The following is a 15,464-nucleotide window of genomic DNA, read 5'->3' as shown; positions in this document are numbered from 1 at the left end:
TTACAGTCCACCTTATCAGACAATGTCAGATACTGTAGGACCAAGGGACGTCCGTCAAATGCTGATTTACTATCAACATATTGCACTGTGTAATAGCATTGCATCCTCCACACATACCTGGAAGTTCCCGGTGGCGTTAATTGACCTATTCACCTCTGTTGTCCGTAACAGTTCATCCACACGCTGGAGAGCCAGCGGACGTTCTCGCCCCGGGACCGGGCCTACGTGGCGTCTCTCCTGACGGTGGCGCTTCACGGCAAACTGGAGTATTTCACGGACATCCTTAAGACCCTCCTCAATGACCTGGTGGAGCAGTACGTGGCCAAGAACCCCAAACTCATGCTGCGGAGGTGAGACGGCGGCAAAACACGCAGGGACAAGGGAGGGGGGGGGTTGTTTTGTACCTAGGTCGTGCGATCTGTAACACTTCCTGTGCTCCTCAGGACGGAGACGGTGGTGGAGAAGCTGCTGACCAATTGGATGTCCGTCTGCCTCTATGCTTTCCTCAGGGTGAGTCGGTCCACATGAACCCCTAGAAGGTTCATAGGTGAGCGCTGTCTCCGCTTTGAACCAGTCGCTGATTATTTGCCACAGGTTTTTCTACTTACTGGAGGAATTTTTTAATTGGGCGTCCTGCGTGAACGTAGCTGGTCAGCCTGAAATTGTCTTCCTGCTTTCTTTGAAAGGGTTCAAGGATTCGAGAGACCTGAATTGAAACTCCGGGCATTTCTGATTATGTCGTTACTTCAGTATTATTGTTCCCTGGGATACTTGGGATGTCGCTACCCTAAACCTTAACCTCTAACCTAACCCTAAAACACACCATGACCCTTGCCTAACCTTTGGCGTTTTGAGTGACATCATAGTTGGGACGTGCCAAGGATCTTGTTTGATATTCTCTGTAACTTCAAAAGAGCCAAGGAATTACAGCTGGCCTTTATTCCCGGGCGTGGGATTCTGGCCGTCCTTGACAGCTGTAAGCAGTTGTGGCTATTTATGACAGACCGGGTCACAACGCCTTCTCAAATTAGCACTCATCAGTGTAAAGTTAGCATTCAAACCATTGACCTGATTTGTTAGCATGACGCCAACCCGTCGTTGTCTGTCTATTTCTACGCAGGACTCTGCAGGCGAGTCCCTCTACATGTTGTTCAGAGCCATCAAGCACCAGGTGGACAAAGGCCCTGTGGATGCAGTGACTGGCAAGGCCAAGTACACCCTCAACGACAACCGCCTGCTCAGAGAAGACGTTGAGTACAAGACCCTGGTGAGGACTCTTAGTGTGTGGACAGGCACACTTGTTCAGATATGCACTTTCTCGTGCGTACACGCGCGCGCACACACACATTCAGGTTTTGTAGACACACTCATACTTGCACACTCACGTGTACACCACGCATAGACACACACACACACTTGTGTGTACAAAAACACAGATAGATATGGTGCTTTAAATTTTAAAAAATGTAAAAGAGTATAAGACAAAGACGCAGCCAAGATTGTGGGCTTTTATTGTGTCATCCGACCTGATTCATCCGCCCCGTGTCGTCCGCCCCCTGTGTCTTCCCCTTCAGTCCCTGGATGTGTTGATTTAAAAACCTACCTAAAAATATAAGACAAAGATACAGCCAAGAAAGTGTGTATTTATTGTGTCCCTCGCACTGCGTCATCCGCCCTGTGTCATCCGCCCTGTGTCGTCTTCTCCAGACCCTGAATGTGTTGATCCAGGGTGGGGGTGTGAATGAGACTCAGCCGCTGCCGTCCAAGGTGCTGGACATCGATACGATCACCCAGGTGAAGGAGAAGCTTCTGGACCAGGTCTACAAGGGCTCTTCGTTCTCCCACCGGCCACACACAGACTCCCTGGACCTGGGTGAGGAACACACACACACACACACACAGACTCCCTGGACCTGGGTGAGGAACACACACACACACACACACACACACACACAGACTCCCTGGACCTGGGTGAGGAACACACACACACACACACACAGACTCCCTGGACCTGGGTGAGGAACACACACACACACACACACAGACTCCCTGGACCTGGGTGAGGAACACACACACACACACACACAGACTCCCTGGACCTGGGTGAGGAACACACACACACACACACACAGACTCCCTGGACCTGGGTGAGGAACACACACACACACACACACACACACACACAGACAGACTCTGGTATGTATATTCTGAGGTGTGTGGTATGTATATTCTGAGGTGTGTGGTATGTATATACCGAGGTGTGTGATTCGTATATACCGAGGTGTGTGGTATGTGTATTCTGAGATATGTGATTCCTATATACCAAGGTGTGTGGAATGTATACACTAATGCAGAGGTTGCCAAACTTGGGGTCCCGACCCCATGTGGGGTCACCTGATATGAAAATGGGGTCGGGGGAGAATGTTTTACAATTGACTCTTATTGCCTCAAATAAAAAAAAAAATGGGTTTGCGAGAATTTTTAGATGTCGGACAAAAAAGTTTGGGAACCCTTGTACTGAGGTGTGTGGTATGTATATACTAAGGTCTGTGGTCTATGGCCATGGTACGAAGGCTAAGTGCTGTCGTTGGGCCCAGCTGAGAAAATTGAATATACCATGACTTTCATCCAATCAGTATCCAAGAAATCCTTACCTTGATTATAATAGTGTTGACGTCTAGCCGCGTGTTGACGTCTAGCCGCGTGTTGACGTCTAGCCGCGTGTTGACGTCTAGCCGCGTGTTGACGTCTAGCCGCGTGTTGACGTCTAGCCGCGTGTTGACGTCTAGCCGCGTGTTGACGTCTAGCCGCGTGTTGACGTCTAGCCGCGTGTTGACGTCTAGCCGCGTGTTTGTGCTTTCAGAGTGGAGAGCTGGTGTAGCCGGTCATCTGATCCTGTCTGATGAGGACCTGACGTCTGTTGTCCAGGGGAATTGGAAACGGCTTAACACACTACAACACTACAAGGTCGGCAGTTTCACTTCATACAGCCTTATAACCAGTCTACATGCAACACTCTGTAAAGCCTGCTTCATACCTGTATTAAGACTATATAACATGTATGTTTCTAAGTCTTCATTAATGGTGCACTACACTTCATTAACCTTCTAAGCGTGGACAAAGAGTAAAGCCTTGATTTAAGGCACCCGTAAAGAGAGAGTGCGTTATATAACTCTGGCTGTTATTTCAGGTTCCAGACGGAGCAACAGTAGCTTTGGTCCCACGCCACAGCAAACACATCCATCATGACAACCACGACTACATGGCAGGGGAAAGTGAGTTCCACTTACATTCGACATCTGTTGTTCGCTACTACTGCACGCGAGTATTACCCGTACTGAATGAGAGTCCCTCTGCCGCCACGTTTCTGCCGAGCACCCATCGGTGTATCCCGTCACGTCGTAGCAACGAAAGCTTAAACATCGACTCTTACTCATTGCCACCCACGGGAGCATTGAAGAACCTAACCCGTGCCTTCCAAAAGCACCCAGTAAACCTTTCTCGCCCATTCTCCCGCGTTCAGAAACACCCATGCTGGAGGACGCGGACGAGGGTGGGGTTCGGCTTTGGCACCTGGTCAAGGCCAGCGAGGAGCCAGAGCTCCCCAAGCACCGCCGGGGCAGCGTGAGAGAGAGGGAGCGGGCCAAGGCCATACCGGAGATCTACCTCACACGGCTGCTGTCTATGAAGGTAGGTGTAAGCAACCAGGCGTAGGGGGCGCTGTTCATGAAGGTAGGTGTAAGCAGCGAGGCATAGGGGGCGCTGTTCATGAACAGGGCCGCTGCGGAGTGCCTGGAAACGGCGCTTAGCCGTGGTATATTGGCAGTATATCACAAACCACTGAGATGCCTTATTGCTGTTATAAGGACATTTAGGGCAGTAAAAAGTGATATCTGTGGGATACGGTCTCATCAGTATTCAAACCAGCTGTTTCATAAGGTCTTAGATACCACGGCTGTCAGCCAGTTACTCAGTATTTAAAGCGACCGGTTTTATAAACAGGATATTACCTCACTCCCACGATGCCTGCTGTCCATGAAGGTTAATACTGAATGTGTCTACATTGATATATTTGTTTGTGTGCTCATACACACACACACACACACACACGTGCATACACACATGCTCTTTATTAAGATAGACATTCTGGAACATACCAAGGAGTTGCTGTGTTCAGACAAAGCCATGGTTGCAAATAGTACCTAAATATTTGAAGAAATCAAATTGTGACCACCCCATCCTCCTCAGGGCACTCTGCAGAAGTTTGTGGATGACCTGTTCACGGTGATCCTGTCCACGAGCCGTCCTGTTCCGCTGGCCGTCAAGTACTTCTTTGACCTCCTGGATGATCAGGCACAGCACCACTCCATCACAGACCCGGAGACCATCCACATCTGGAAGACCAACAGGTACACACACACAGGGATGGCCATTCGAGGCTTGATTCGCATTATTTTAGCAGCAGTATATTATTCTGGCAGCACTCAGATTTTCTTTATCACAATAAAAGCCATAATTGAAATTCACAAGGCAGTATAGTTAATTTAGTATGTGAAAAAGAACAGACAAGAATAACATTGTAATGGACATTAAACATAAAATTTACTGAGTAGATTGCGAACTATACTGCGGTATATATTTCAATGATGGCTTTTATTTTGAAAAAGAAAATCTCAGTAAGCGCTGCTAGTGTAATATCCTGCTGCTAGAAGAACGGTAATGAAGCCTCGAATGGCCATCACTACGCGCACACACTTACAACTGTCTCCACATCTGGAAGACCAACAGGTACACACACACACACACACACACACACACCCTGTCTGCACATCTGGAAGTCCAACAGGTACACACACATGCGCACCTCCTTACTTAGGACTCTGTGTGTGTGTGTGTGTGACATGCAGCACGTGAACATGACCGTTATCCATCCATGCATGTAACAGACCTCCTCCCTCCCCCGACCCCCAGTCTGCCTCTGAGGTTCTGGATCAACATTGTAAAAAACCCGCAGTTCATCTTCGACGTCCAGCCCTCGGACCACGTGGACGCCGTGTTGACGGTCATTTCCCAGACCTTCATGGACTCGTGCACCACCTCCGAGCACAAACTGGGCCGGGTGAGAGAGTGGGGGAGAGACAGGCTGGGTGGAAGGATTGGATTGTTGTGGGGGTGCCTGTGGGTATGTAGGAGTTCATGTCTGGGTCATCACAAACCCTGCAATGGGGATTCTTTTAAATGCTCTCTCCTTCCATCTCCAGGATTCACCAATCAATAAACTACTGTATGCTCGAGACATCCCCCGGTACAAGCAAATGGTGGAGAGGTACTACGCTGATATCAGACAAACCATCTCTGCAAGTGACCAGGAGATGAACTCTGCGTTAGCAGAACTGTCCAGGGTTGGTTTTTATCTCCAGTTCATTTGTTTCTTACATTTTATTTTCTTCGTTTAAAGGGATTTTTTTTACTCGCCTTTCACTAAATGCATCATCACTGTTTTTGCCCTCTACTAATAGTGCTTTGAAAAAAATTGCTTACAAAATAGTTTACATTTTTTTATGAATAAAATACACGCAGGTTTTAAGTGAAATATCCCTTTAATCTTTGTCCTTTTGTTAATTTTCAGTTTTACACACCATTCTTACAGCTTAATGTTAGATGGTTTATCGCCCTGAAGTAATCAATCAGCTGAGAGTAACGTTAAAAAAACACTGAGTAAACATGTTGGAGGTGATGGATTGAACCAGATTAAATTCCTAATTAACTATATAATTGGTGTAATGGTGCTGGGACGGCAGTATGGCATATATATATATATAACATGAGAGATGCAATATTTTGGTTGCAATACATTGCAGCTGTCTAGTTAATGGTCAGGACGTGTCTATGTGGTCAGCAGTCTTATTAGTCTCTGCGGGACACATGGAAGGTCACTGTGGGCCGTGGGGAAAGGTAGTGTTCAGGTGGCGGGGATTGTAGGTTGGAATTTGGCATATTATTTGTGGTAAACGTGTCCTTTTTCTTTTTGTAGAATTACTCTGGAGAGTTGAATTACCTCGTTGCCCTGCATGAACTGTACAAGTACATCAACAAGTACTACGACCAGGTAAGTCTGTGGTGGTTGGGTGGAACAAGCCATCACATCTGTTGCATTGGTTGACCTCGAACCTGGTCTGAACCCCATTTGTAAAATTGTAATAATATTGGGGTTGACTATGATGATGATAAACAATATAATATATTCTGCCTGACTGAAAAATGATGTATTTTTTACCAGGTGCCATATTTGATTTGCTTTCTAATTCGCTCTCCAACCGTACATGTTTCTTACTCCACCCCCACTGTCTCTCAGATCATTGGGGCCCTGGAGGAGGACAGTACGGCCCAGAAGATGCAGCTGGGCTACCGGCTCCAGCAGATCGCTGCGGCCGTGGAGAACAAGGTCACAGACTTGTGACCGAGGACCACACTGAAACGCCGGCACAGAGAGACCACACTGAAACGCCGGCACAGAGAGACCACACTGAAACGCCGGCACAGAGAGACCACACTGAAACGCCGGCACAGAGAGACCACACTGAACACCTCAAGCCCTTCAGTAGTTGCTTGTGTGTGTGTGCGCGAGCGCGCGGATGTGTGGTTACAAACTCTTCCCTCAGCATTGCGGACAAGAAAAGAGAAACCCGTTACTGCAGACACATTCACAAGGAGGAGCCATGTTTGTGTCCCGTTCGCATTGGCTTCCAGAACTGTCTGGAAGTAGAGTAAGGTGCTGAAGACAGCACTAGTCTCGCGACGGAAGGAATCCCGTTATGTGTTTTAAAAAAATGACAGTTTGGTGAAAGCTCGACGGAGAGAGAAAGGGATGGTTCGAGATGGAAAGGAGTCAACAGTCACCGTTTCACTTGATGGCACGACATGAAGCCATTTCACACCACAAGACACTGGGTTGGTGATGAGACATGGAGACGGCTGTGGAGGCCGTGTGTTGGTGTCTTCTCATGATAAGGGGTCATATCGTCCGCCCGTCTCCCTCTCTTCGGTTGTGCATATGTGCCAGGGTGAGCTGTCTTTGTTTTACGTAGCGATACACCTAGAGCCTTGGGCATTACTTGTAAAATGCCTTCCTCTATATAGGGCATGGTTGGGTTGGTTTGACACAAACGTTGTTATCTGGGCACCACATCGTCACGGATGATTACAGTTGAATAAAGTAGGTTTCCTAGGGGCTTTAGTCTTTATTTACACTCTACCTCCTTTTATTCATCTGAATTTTTCTGTACTCGTTTTTTTTCTTCCATTGCTCCTGAAATGTTTTGCTATTGCTGTCATAAATAAAATGTAACCGAATTAACATGCAGGATTTCTTGCGATTCAGTTGTTAATAATCGCAATCTGTAATTTAAGATATTTCATACCAAAAAATCAGTACAAGAACATTGGCATCTTGATTTTGTTTAAAGTAACAGCAAAGAAACGTGGTCAATTGAGAAAACACACTATTAAACCTCAATGTCAGCTTGCGCTTTTTCTTTTTGCTTTACGGATTATTATTTTGGATGTTTTCAGTGTAATTTGAACACTGTTCTAATTATCTGAAGATCACACAGTTTTTTGCACCTAAATCAAAAAATTACAAGTGACCGTTTAAATGAACTGATTAACTGACTGCCCTAGTTGTAACAGTAGCTTAATTCTCTATCCGTCCAAATCAAAAGAGCACAGTGTTTTTCTGAGTAGTGGACAGTTGCCACACTCATAAGAAAACTATTCTCTTTTTTCAATGGTTTTTTTGTTTGTTTAATTTGTCAATCTGCTTTTTTAGTTAGCACCCCTTTCCATACCAATCTGTGAGATGTTTGTCTTTATGGTATAGAATTGGGAGAACAGATTTGTTGTCAAAGTTGAAATGAACAGTTTTTGGTGACTGAATTGACTCCAGGATAAAGATTGGTACGAAAAGGAAGGAGGCAGTCTTTCTAAAGGTACTGAAATTAGTTGACCGTGTGGATAAATGGTTTACTTACAGTAATTTGTTGGTTTTACGCTGTTTATTTTTGCTGTTTCTAAACGGTACCAGTCACTGCAGGGACCCTAGTTCAGTGATTGAACAAACCAATCTCTACTCTAGAATTTAATATAGTTAAAACCTGTCCCACAGTTTTTTATGGGGTATTTTCAGTTTTTTCATGTTGTACATTTTTAACATTCCCTTTTTTATTTTAAACCAAGAGAAATCTATTGAATCATGTTTTAGTTCTGTTGTAAGCTTGTCTAACAGTGGAAAACCGCTTGTTTATGTGTATTGCAGTTCTTCTGCTGAACACAAGATGGCGACTATATATTTGTTTAACTTATTTTCTAACTGCTGAAATTACTGTCCTTGTTTCACAGAAAAATACTTTGACCTACTCACATTTTGCAACGTTTGATCGAATATTAGGTTTAAGGAGCAAATTTCTGAATTTTACTGAAATCGTTTTCTCGTGATTACGGGGTGTGTCATTCACCATGTGCTCAATTCTGCATTCTGTCACATTACGGCATCATTTCCTGAAGCTGGTTGTCCCAAATGTCAATGTGTTACCTGTGCAGTGTATTAGTGTTGACCCAATCACACCGTCTGTTTTTGTTTGGCCATTTGAAAACCAGTCATGCACCTCTTTTCTACTGACGTATACAGAGCTTATCCTTTTGGTGGGCGCCGCCGTTATCCCCAGGTCGCACTGGCTCAAACAAGACATACTAACTTATATAGGTTAACGTCACATTACATGCCACTCGAGCAACTAATGTCTCATTCAAGTTGACAAAGTTGTGTTCATTTGAGGGAAAAACTGTAACTATTGTTAGGCTGTATGAATTCAGCTATGTAGAGCAGGCTCTGCAATGAGCACATTTTAAGAATCGTTCTTATTTTGTCTGTTAATATCGTTGTACATAATTAATATTGTTCCTGGTAGCGACTTAATCTGTTTAATAAAATGTACATTCTTACAGGTGGTGAAGTAATAAAAGTATTCGTAAAATCACGTGCTGTGTGTCTCCATCTGACTCTGATAAAGTATTTTGAATATAATTAAATGGCAGTCTATTGCACAGGTGTCAAACCGGTTCCACGGAGGGCCGAGTGTCTGCAGGTTTTCGCTCTCACCTTGTACCTGATTGATTAATGAGTTCACTAATTGGTTAGTTTCTACCCCCACCTGGTTGTTCAGGTCTGACCTGGGAACCAATTTAAAGGAAAACCCAAAGACCTGCAGACACTCGGCCCTCCGTGGAACCGGTTTGACACCCCTGGTCTATTGTGTTGGTTTTGAATTCCTTGGCATGACGTGAAAGACTTGGGCTATTTTGTCATTCTGTGAAAGTTCTTCATTCTGTCCAGTCTTCTCCATAGTATAAGTAACGTGTAGTGAATCAGAGTACATTGAAGAACGGAAGGATGAAACTGACAAATGTTCAAACGAACTGCACACACCTCTGCTCTGCATATTTGCCCACCAACAGGATGGAGTGCATGGTAGGAGACATTTCACTGATAAATTATTCTGGTCAGTGCATTAAGTCTCGCAGACCAGAGCTGAGTTCAAACACTTCTATGTTTTGAGAAGTTAAGACTGAATACTCATACATACAAACTATTCTGTTGTTTATGGCAGAACCAAGGTCTTCAACACTATTCACACTTTTTTTTTTTAACCCTGAACAGTAAAAACTGATTCTCTAGTCAAGGGCTTGATGGTTAGCAGACAAGTCTAGCATGTGTAGCTCTAGACCCATGAGGAGAGGGTAGAAGGCCTAGAACAAACACGTAGAAATGCCTTACATGTCAAATGTGTCAATATTTTCAAAGTTCAAGAACGTTTTGCAAATGAACGCGGTAATGAGTTAGCCTTACCACCCCTGCCCCTAACGTCAAACCAGTAAACTGTCTGGCTCTGGGTCACCCCGGCTTGCTGGGCGGGGGTATTAAGTAGACAAGAGTGGCCCCGCCCGCATAGAATAAAAAAGGGGCGTGTCTCCGAATCTAATATCTGTTCTGTACTGTCTCTGGTTGCGTACAACTGAGAAAGGGAGCTAACATTTCTCCAAATGGTGTAAAATAATTTTAAAAAAAAAACACACCCATCCTTATATGAACAGGTCGTCTCTGCTGTCAACAACCTGGCTTCATCGCAGTGAAAGGCGAGGGTGGATACTGGTTTGAAAGCACTCTCATCCATCCCACTGTTTTCACGGAGATTGTAGCTAATAAGCTAGCTACGCAACGCAGGTAGGAGTGGCTCGCGCAAGTTAGACAGCTAGCTAGCTTACGTTAGTGCTTGCGTGCAAAGAAATAACGGTAAAACATGACTAGCTATAACAAAAACAGATGAGATAGTTTGGTCAGTTATAAATGTTACAAGACCAGCTATTGTCTAGTGAACATAGTTCGCTAATCGGACTCTTAAATAATAGTGTAGATGTTGCAATAATTGCTATGTTAATTTAGCTTGCTTTGCTAACGTTTACGGTTTGTTTTCTTTTTCAGTATAATTACTTCGTCTCGGTGTCTTGTGATCACCGTTCGTCGATTAACTAGCTTACGTTATCTAGCTGTCATCCTACAATCGATTTGTCAGTAAGCGAGATCAGTTAATCTGTTGTGGTATGATATCTGATTTAGTTTGCTATCTGGCTAACCATAGCCTCATATGCTCGCTGTACTGTGTGGGTAATTGGCTAACAACGTTACAAACATAGCTAGATGACTTTGCTAACAACCAAACTTGTCTACAGCTAGTAGGTACAGTAGTTAAACGTGAGATGTAGGGTAGTTACATAAGTATGATTTTGTTAGGTAACGACGATATCAGTTCACTAATAACCTCTAGTAAGGCTCAAGTATTCAACTAAGTGCGAAGTGTATAAATACCCAGTTAGGCGTCTACCATCTTAATGGCCATATTGCAAGGAAAAATTATGTTTACATTTTGCCAGTTTTTAGCATGCAGGATTGAGACACGAACATGACACATCTGTTAAATGACCGCGAAAAGACCCATGCCAAATGTGTACTATGTATATTAATTGTTTTTAAAGTACTGCATCATGTTTTACTGTAAGTAATCCAGTGTGGTCCAACTTCAGCAGCTATGGAGCCCTCTGAGCAGCAGCAGCAGACCGGCCCTGAGGTCTCTCAGGAGGTCAACCTTGTGTACCTGCAGCAGCTGCGAGAGCTGGACATCCCTGAAGAGGCTGCCAAGCAAGTGGGTTAATTACTGAGTACAGGTTATCCTGCGTTTGCAGGGAAATGATCTGCAGTACATTATGCTTGTTTCCCTGTCGGGTCATCACGTCAGTGTGCGCATTCCAAATGGCACACTATTCCCTCTGCTGCACATGGCTCTACTTTTTATCAGGGCCCTCAAAGACTAGGGTCCTATTTGAAATGCAACTCCTGTTTGCTAGTACAATCTCTGTGTCTCTGGGAACGTGTTCATTGTGACTGCAACAAGCCCTGCGGATCTTTCAATTGTCTAATCCACTGAGCACACGTTTCTTAACATTTCCCACGCGTCTTCTCCCCTGCAGGCTCTCTTACACACCCGGAACGTGTCTGCCGAGGAGGCTGCCATGTACTACTTTAACAAGCTGGAGAATGAGGTGCCCTTAAGATAGCCTTAGTCTGCACAGGTACACCTTGAAACGCCACCTGTCCCATACTGTGTCTGTGCCCACTGTGAACGCCTCTCGCTCTCTTGCTCTTTAGGAGGAAGGAGACGACGACCTCATGTTCAAGATGGTGTTTGTGGTGAACATGGACCTGGCTATGGGTGTCGGAAAGGTCAGTGTGTAGAATGGGCTTGTTGGTGTGCGCGGTGTCGCTAGTTGGTACCAGTTGTGTTATAGTTTGCGTCAGCCAGCCGGATGGGTTGTTTTCAGACGAGGCCCATGCATGAGACCTGTGTTGGAATTTCTGCAACCTCCTGAGTGTTTGCGTGTTGCCTAGGTCGCTGCTCAGGTGAGCCATGCAGCTGTGGGTCTCTACCAGGCCTTGCAGGAGAAGAACAGCTGGAGGGAAATGGCTTGGAAGTGGGACCATGGCGGGTGAGAGCTGAACCTGACTGGACCCAACCTTTCCATAATTACTGCATTTACTTTGGCAGTACCCTGACTGTGTATTTAACTTGAGAATCTATACTGCAGTTAAAACCAGCCATGCACTTTTAAAACGCCACAATGACTTCTGGTAATTACGGTGCCACTATCTGTGTCTGTTACATACATTAAGATTAAGGCATGGGTGGCTGTGTATATGGCCAATGTACGGTAGTATATTGAGTTGTCCTCAATCTCAGCCAATCAGTATTATGGATTCTAAGCAGTTTCATCCTTTTGTCTGCCTCTGTCACGGCAGAGCAGCTAAACGTGTATTTGTGTGGTGTGCAGGGCAAAGAAGGTGGTGGTTCAGGGGACAAACATGGCCCATCTTTTAGAGCTGCAGGCTCTGGCTATGAGCCTCAGCCTGCCCACGTACCTGGTCCAGGATGCCGGACGCACCCAGGTGAGCGGAGAGAATTATTTTCCTTTTTAAAGCTGTCGTCCTGCAATCCTAGGTACATCTGAGAGAGGGGTTCAGAATATTAAAAAGACATCTGGTGTGTGAGCGAAACAATTGGTGAAAAATGAACAGGACGCGGGCACTTATTACATCGAAACGGGAAAAAGTCTAAGGTAGCTGAGATGCAGCAAATTATATTTGAATCCATGCTGAAAACTGAATTTAAAAAAAGAAATAATATACAAAAGTCTCGGCTTTATGCCTTCATCAGTGCAATTCTAGACCTACTGCCATGATAATTTTGCAGTTTTAAGGTAAGCTTTCTGCTAATTCTATGCTTCTTTACATTTCTTGGTGTTGTATTGTAAAAAAAAAATTGTCTCCCTGACTGACTTGGTGTTATTTAGGTGATTGTCAAACATTACACTATTTCAGAATATATTGATCCATTATCATTTCAGTGAGGGCATTTTGCTTCTTCAGAAAATTCAGGAAAATACTTTTGGTCACGGATGCATTTTGTTCATCAATTGAAAAAAAAATTGGCAAATTAGGCCAACTGCTCTAATAAATGAAATACGTGGAGTTACTTTCCTACTAATGTCAATGCATTTCAGTATTGTTTCTTTACCATTTGTCTGGATTCCTTGATTGTTTGCTTTTATCAGACACACCAAAAAACATGCCTAGGCAACCTTGCCTAAGGACCTCAATGGCAGAAAAATCCCTGGATCAGACAGGATTATATAACAACCTGAAAATATTAGTGAGGTTCAGGCAAACAAAAAACAATACAATTACAGATTTAGGTTTAAAAAAAAAAATCTGGATAGCAAGGACATTTTAAGATTTAAAAAGAATCTGCATTCATTAGTGGTAAAAGAGAACTATACCACACCTTTCTCTGGTTGCAAGAGCAACCTATTCCCTCTGCCTACCCCACACACAGTCTGAATGCTATGGCTGAAATATGAACTCCATTTGGCAGGTGGAAGCTGGCTCGCGCACTGTCCTGGCCATTGTTGGGGAAGAAGAGATGGTGAACAACGTCACGGGAAGTCTGAAGCTGCTGTAAGGAATGGGAAGTGGCTGTGGAGGTGCAGGGCCGTGCAGTGCCGCAGGGGCAGCCAGCAGAGGGCGACATCCCCTAACAGCAGAATGGTCTTGGCATGCAAGTGCGGAACTACGACAACGTAATGAAACAAAAAAACTGAAGAAAAAAAAAAAGAGAAAAACAACCAGACATGACCCAACCACCATTTTTGTTTCTTGTTCTGTTCCCTGTCCGAGCCATTGACTGGAGAAGACATGTATGGAGAGCTGATCACGTCGAGGAGGGATACATTCCTCATCCTGACTATGTTAAAGGCAGCTTGAACAACTTTTTAATGTCTACTTTTATATTTTATTCATTATGGAGAAAGTTTGCTAGCACAGTTAGAGAAGCACACATTTTTTATGAAGGTGAAAGTTACTGAGAGCATAACTCTTTCTCCCCATTTAAAATATGATTTAGCGTATTTAAAAACGTTAAATAAAAAATCAAGGATAGAATTTGGTGTTTTGGTGATTTGTTAAATTCTGTTAATTCAAAGAGCAAACTATATAATTGTAATAAAATCCTTTTTAGGTGTAGGATATCCCTGTGAAAGTGACTGTCAGTAAGGAGAGCTTTACTGTTGGCTATTTCCTCTGTAAAACGTGTATGTATACACCTCTGTATGCTGCATTCTCTCCCAGAGACCCTGTTCCTTAGAAACAGCTCTACATACTGACGTCAAATGGCCTTCTGTTGCGGTTGATGTTCGTTTGTTCAGGCCATATATATATTAATCCTGTGATGTGCCACACTTCACGTTGTGCACAATCGCTCTTAGACTTACATGGGTTTTGGTGGAGTAATATTTTCCCTTTTCTGTTCTGGCAGGAAAGGAAATGGTTGACTCTGCTTGCTTTGAGTAAAAATTCCTAGGTTTGGCAGTAAAGTAATACTGACTTGTATGTGGTGAACAGGTTTTGAGTGTGAGGAACTTGTGTGAGTTAAAATGGGCTACTGCGCAGATGCTTGCTCAGTGCCCCAAGCTAATTATTAATGGTTTACACAAATGAGATGTTTGTGAAATCTGTAAAACTGCTTTAAGAGTAAGTGTTATCTTTATGATGTAGTCAAAAAAACACTGTAGATAGCTGGGCTAAATGGTTTACCTATGAATATGATCTTAAAAAAAACAGCATAGAGATTTAAGACGGATATGGAATTACATGATAACATTTTAAGAACAGCATTACTGGTTGTTGCACCTAACAGTTCTTAGAACAAACGGATATCTAGGATATTTCACGTTTCTGTTAAAACGACACAAATGGTGCTCGAGTTTTGCTAAATATGGAAATTCTTTCTATGAATAATTTAAATGGAACTGACATGACATGCATGCGAGTTACTTATTGTTTTGTTTGTGTTAGATATCATGGCTGCATTCATTTTGATACCTTCCTGTGTTACACAATCATTTGTTTGTGTTTTGAAACCAAGGAGAATATTAAAAATGACCCCAGAGTCCAGACTGAGTTAAATTATTGCTTCTCCCCCCCCTCCTAGCCTTTAGTAACACCACCCTTTACTTTCATGTTTTATGTGAACAACATTCCTACCTGAACATAAAATGTCATATCGCAGAAAACTACAGATTTATTTATGGCATTAGAACAATTAATGTTGCAAATTCTGCCACGTTTCAGCCGTGGGCGGGAGAGCGTTTCGGGGAAATATCGCGTGCTTGGTTAGGTGCTATGGTTTGGTGGCTATGTGACATGGCTGTTGGTATGTGGCCTGTTCACCACAGTCACAATAGAGGTATTGTAGAAAGTGAGCCTCTGTGTGGCACAAATGCTAGGAAACTTGGACATGTTC

The 15,464-nt window shown here is 44.0% G+C and overlaps 2 protein-coding genes across 10 annotated transcripts in view; both read left to right on the top strand.

The window, feature by feature from the left end:
- Window positions 1–9,035, top strand: part of plxnb1b (plexin b1b) — an 88,933-nt gene extending 79,898 nt beyond the window's left edge. For all 6 annotated transcript variants that reach the window (XM_013138132.4, XM_029113905.2, XM_034287194.1 and 3 more), the window contains exons 26-37: window positions 172–350; window positions 444–510; window positions 1,121–1,267; window positions 1,708–1,873; window positions 2,864–2,967; window positions 3,191–3,275; window positions 3,524–3,690; window positions 4,249–4,409; window positions 4,972–5,119; window positions 5,262–5,402; window positions 6,035–6,109; window positions 6,356–9,035. In XM_013138132.4, coding sequence (XP_012993586.3) covers window positions 172–350; window positions 444–510; window positions 1,121–1,267; window positions 1,708–1,873; window positions 2,864–2,967; window positions 3,191–3,275; window positions 3,524–3,690; window positions 4,249–4,409; window positions 4,972–5,119; window positions 5,262–5,402; window positions 6,035–6,109; window positions 6,356–6,460 — 1,545 coding nt within the window. In that variant the 3' untranslated portion in view covers window positions 6,461–9,035. The remainder of the gene's footprint in view (window positions 1–171; window positions 351–443; window positions 511–1,120; window positions 1,268–1,707; window positions 1,874–2,863; window positions 2,968–3,190; window positions 3,276–3,523; window positions 3,691–4,248; window positions 4,410–4,971; window positions 5,120–5,261; window positions 5,403–6,034; window positions 6,110–6,355) is intronic.
- Window positions 9,036–10,025: 990 nt separating this feature from the next.
- On the top strand, window positions 10,026–15,115 carry si:dkey-19e4.5 (UBA_like_SF and PTH2 domain-containing protein). 4 transcript variants are annotated; one of them, XM_010894989.4, is made up of 7 exons: window positions 10,026–10,279; window positions 11,140–11,255; window positions 11,581–11,652; window positions 11,759–11,833; window positions 11,999–12,096; window positions 12,439–12,553; window positions 13,539–15,115. In XM_010894989.4, the coding sequence occupies exons 2-7, from the start codon at window positions 11,142–11,144 to the stop codon at window positions 13,623–13,625; spliced, it is 561 nt and encodes a 186-aa protein (XP_010893291.1). In that variant the 5' UTR covers window positions 10,026–10,279; window positions 11,140–11,141; the 3' UTR covers window positions 13,626–15,115. The 4 variants fall into 4 exon arrangements, with proteins under 4 accessions (XP_010893291.1, XP_012993555.1, XP_010893292.1 ...); XM_013138101.3 differs by having other exon boundaries at window positions 11,137–11,255; XM_010894990.4 differs by lacking the exon at window positions 10,026–10,279 and adding an exon at window positions 10,287–10,348 and having other exon boundaries at window positions 11,137–11,255.
- Window positions 15,116–15,464: the final 349 nt, after the last annotated feature.

The sequence above is a fragment of the Esox lucius genome, chromosome 17 (assembly GCF_011004845.1).
Source record: "Esox lucius isolate fEsoLuc1 chromosome 17, fEsoLuc1.pri, whole genome shotgun sequence".
NCBI lineage: Eukaryota > Metazoa > Chordata > Actinopteri > Esociformes > Esocidae > Esox > Esox lucius.
This window is presented reverse-complemented; position numbering and strand designations above follow the sequence as displayed.

Bases quoted from the DNA above. Each gene is read 5' to 3' on its own strand.
- si:dkey-19e4.5 (XM_010894989.4), top strand. From the start codon at position 11,142: ATGGAGCCCTCTGAGCAGCAGCAGCAGACCGGCCCTGAGGTCTCTCAG. The intron at 11,256-11,580 runs GTGGGTTAATTA...TCTCCCCTGCAG, and splicing joins CTGAAGAGGCTGCCAAGCAA to GCTCTCTTACACACCCGGAA. The intron at 12,097-12,438 runs GTGAGAGCTGAA...TGTGGTGTGCAG, and splicing joins TGGAAGTGGGACCATGGCGG to GGCAAAGAAGGTGGTGGTTC.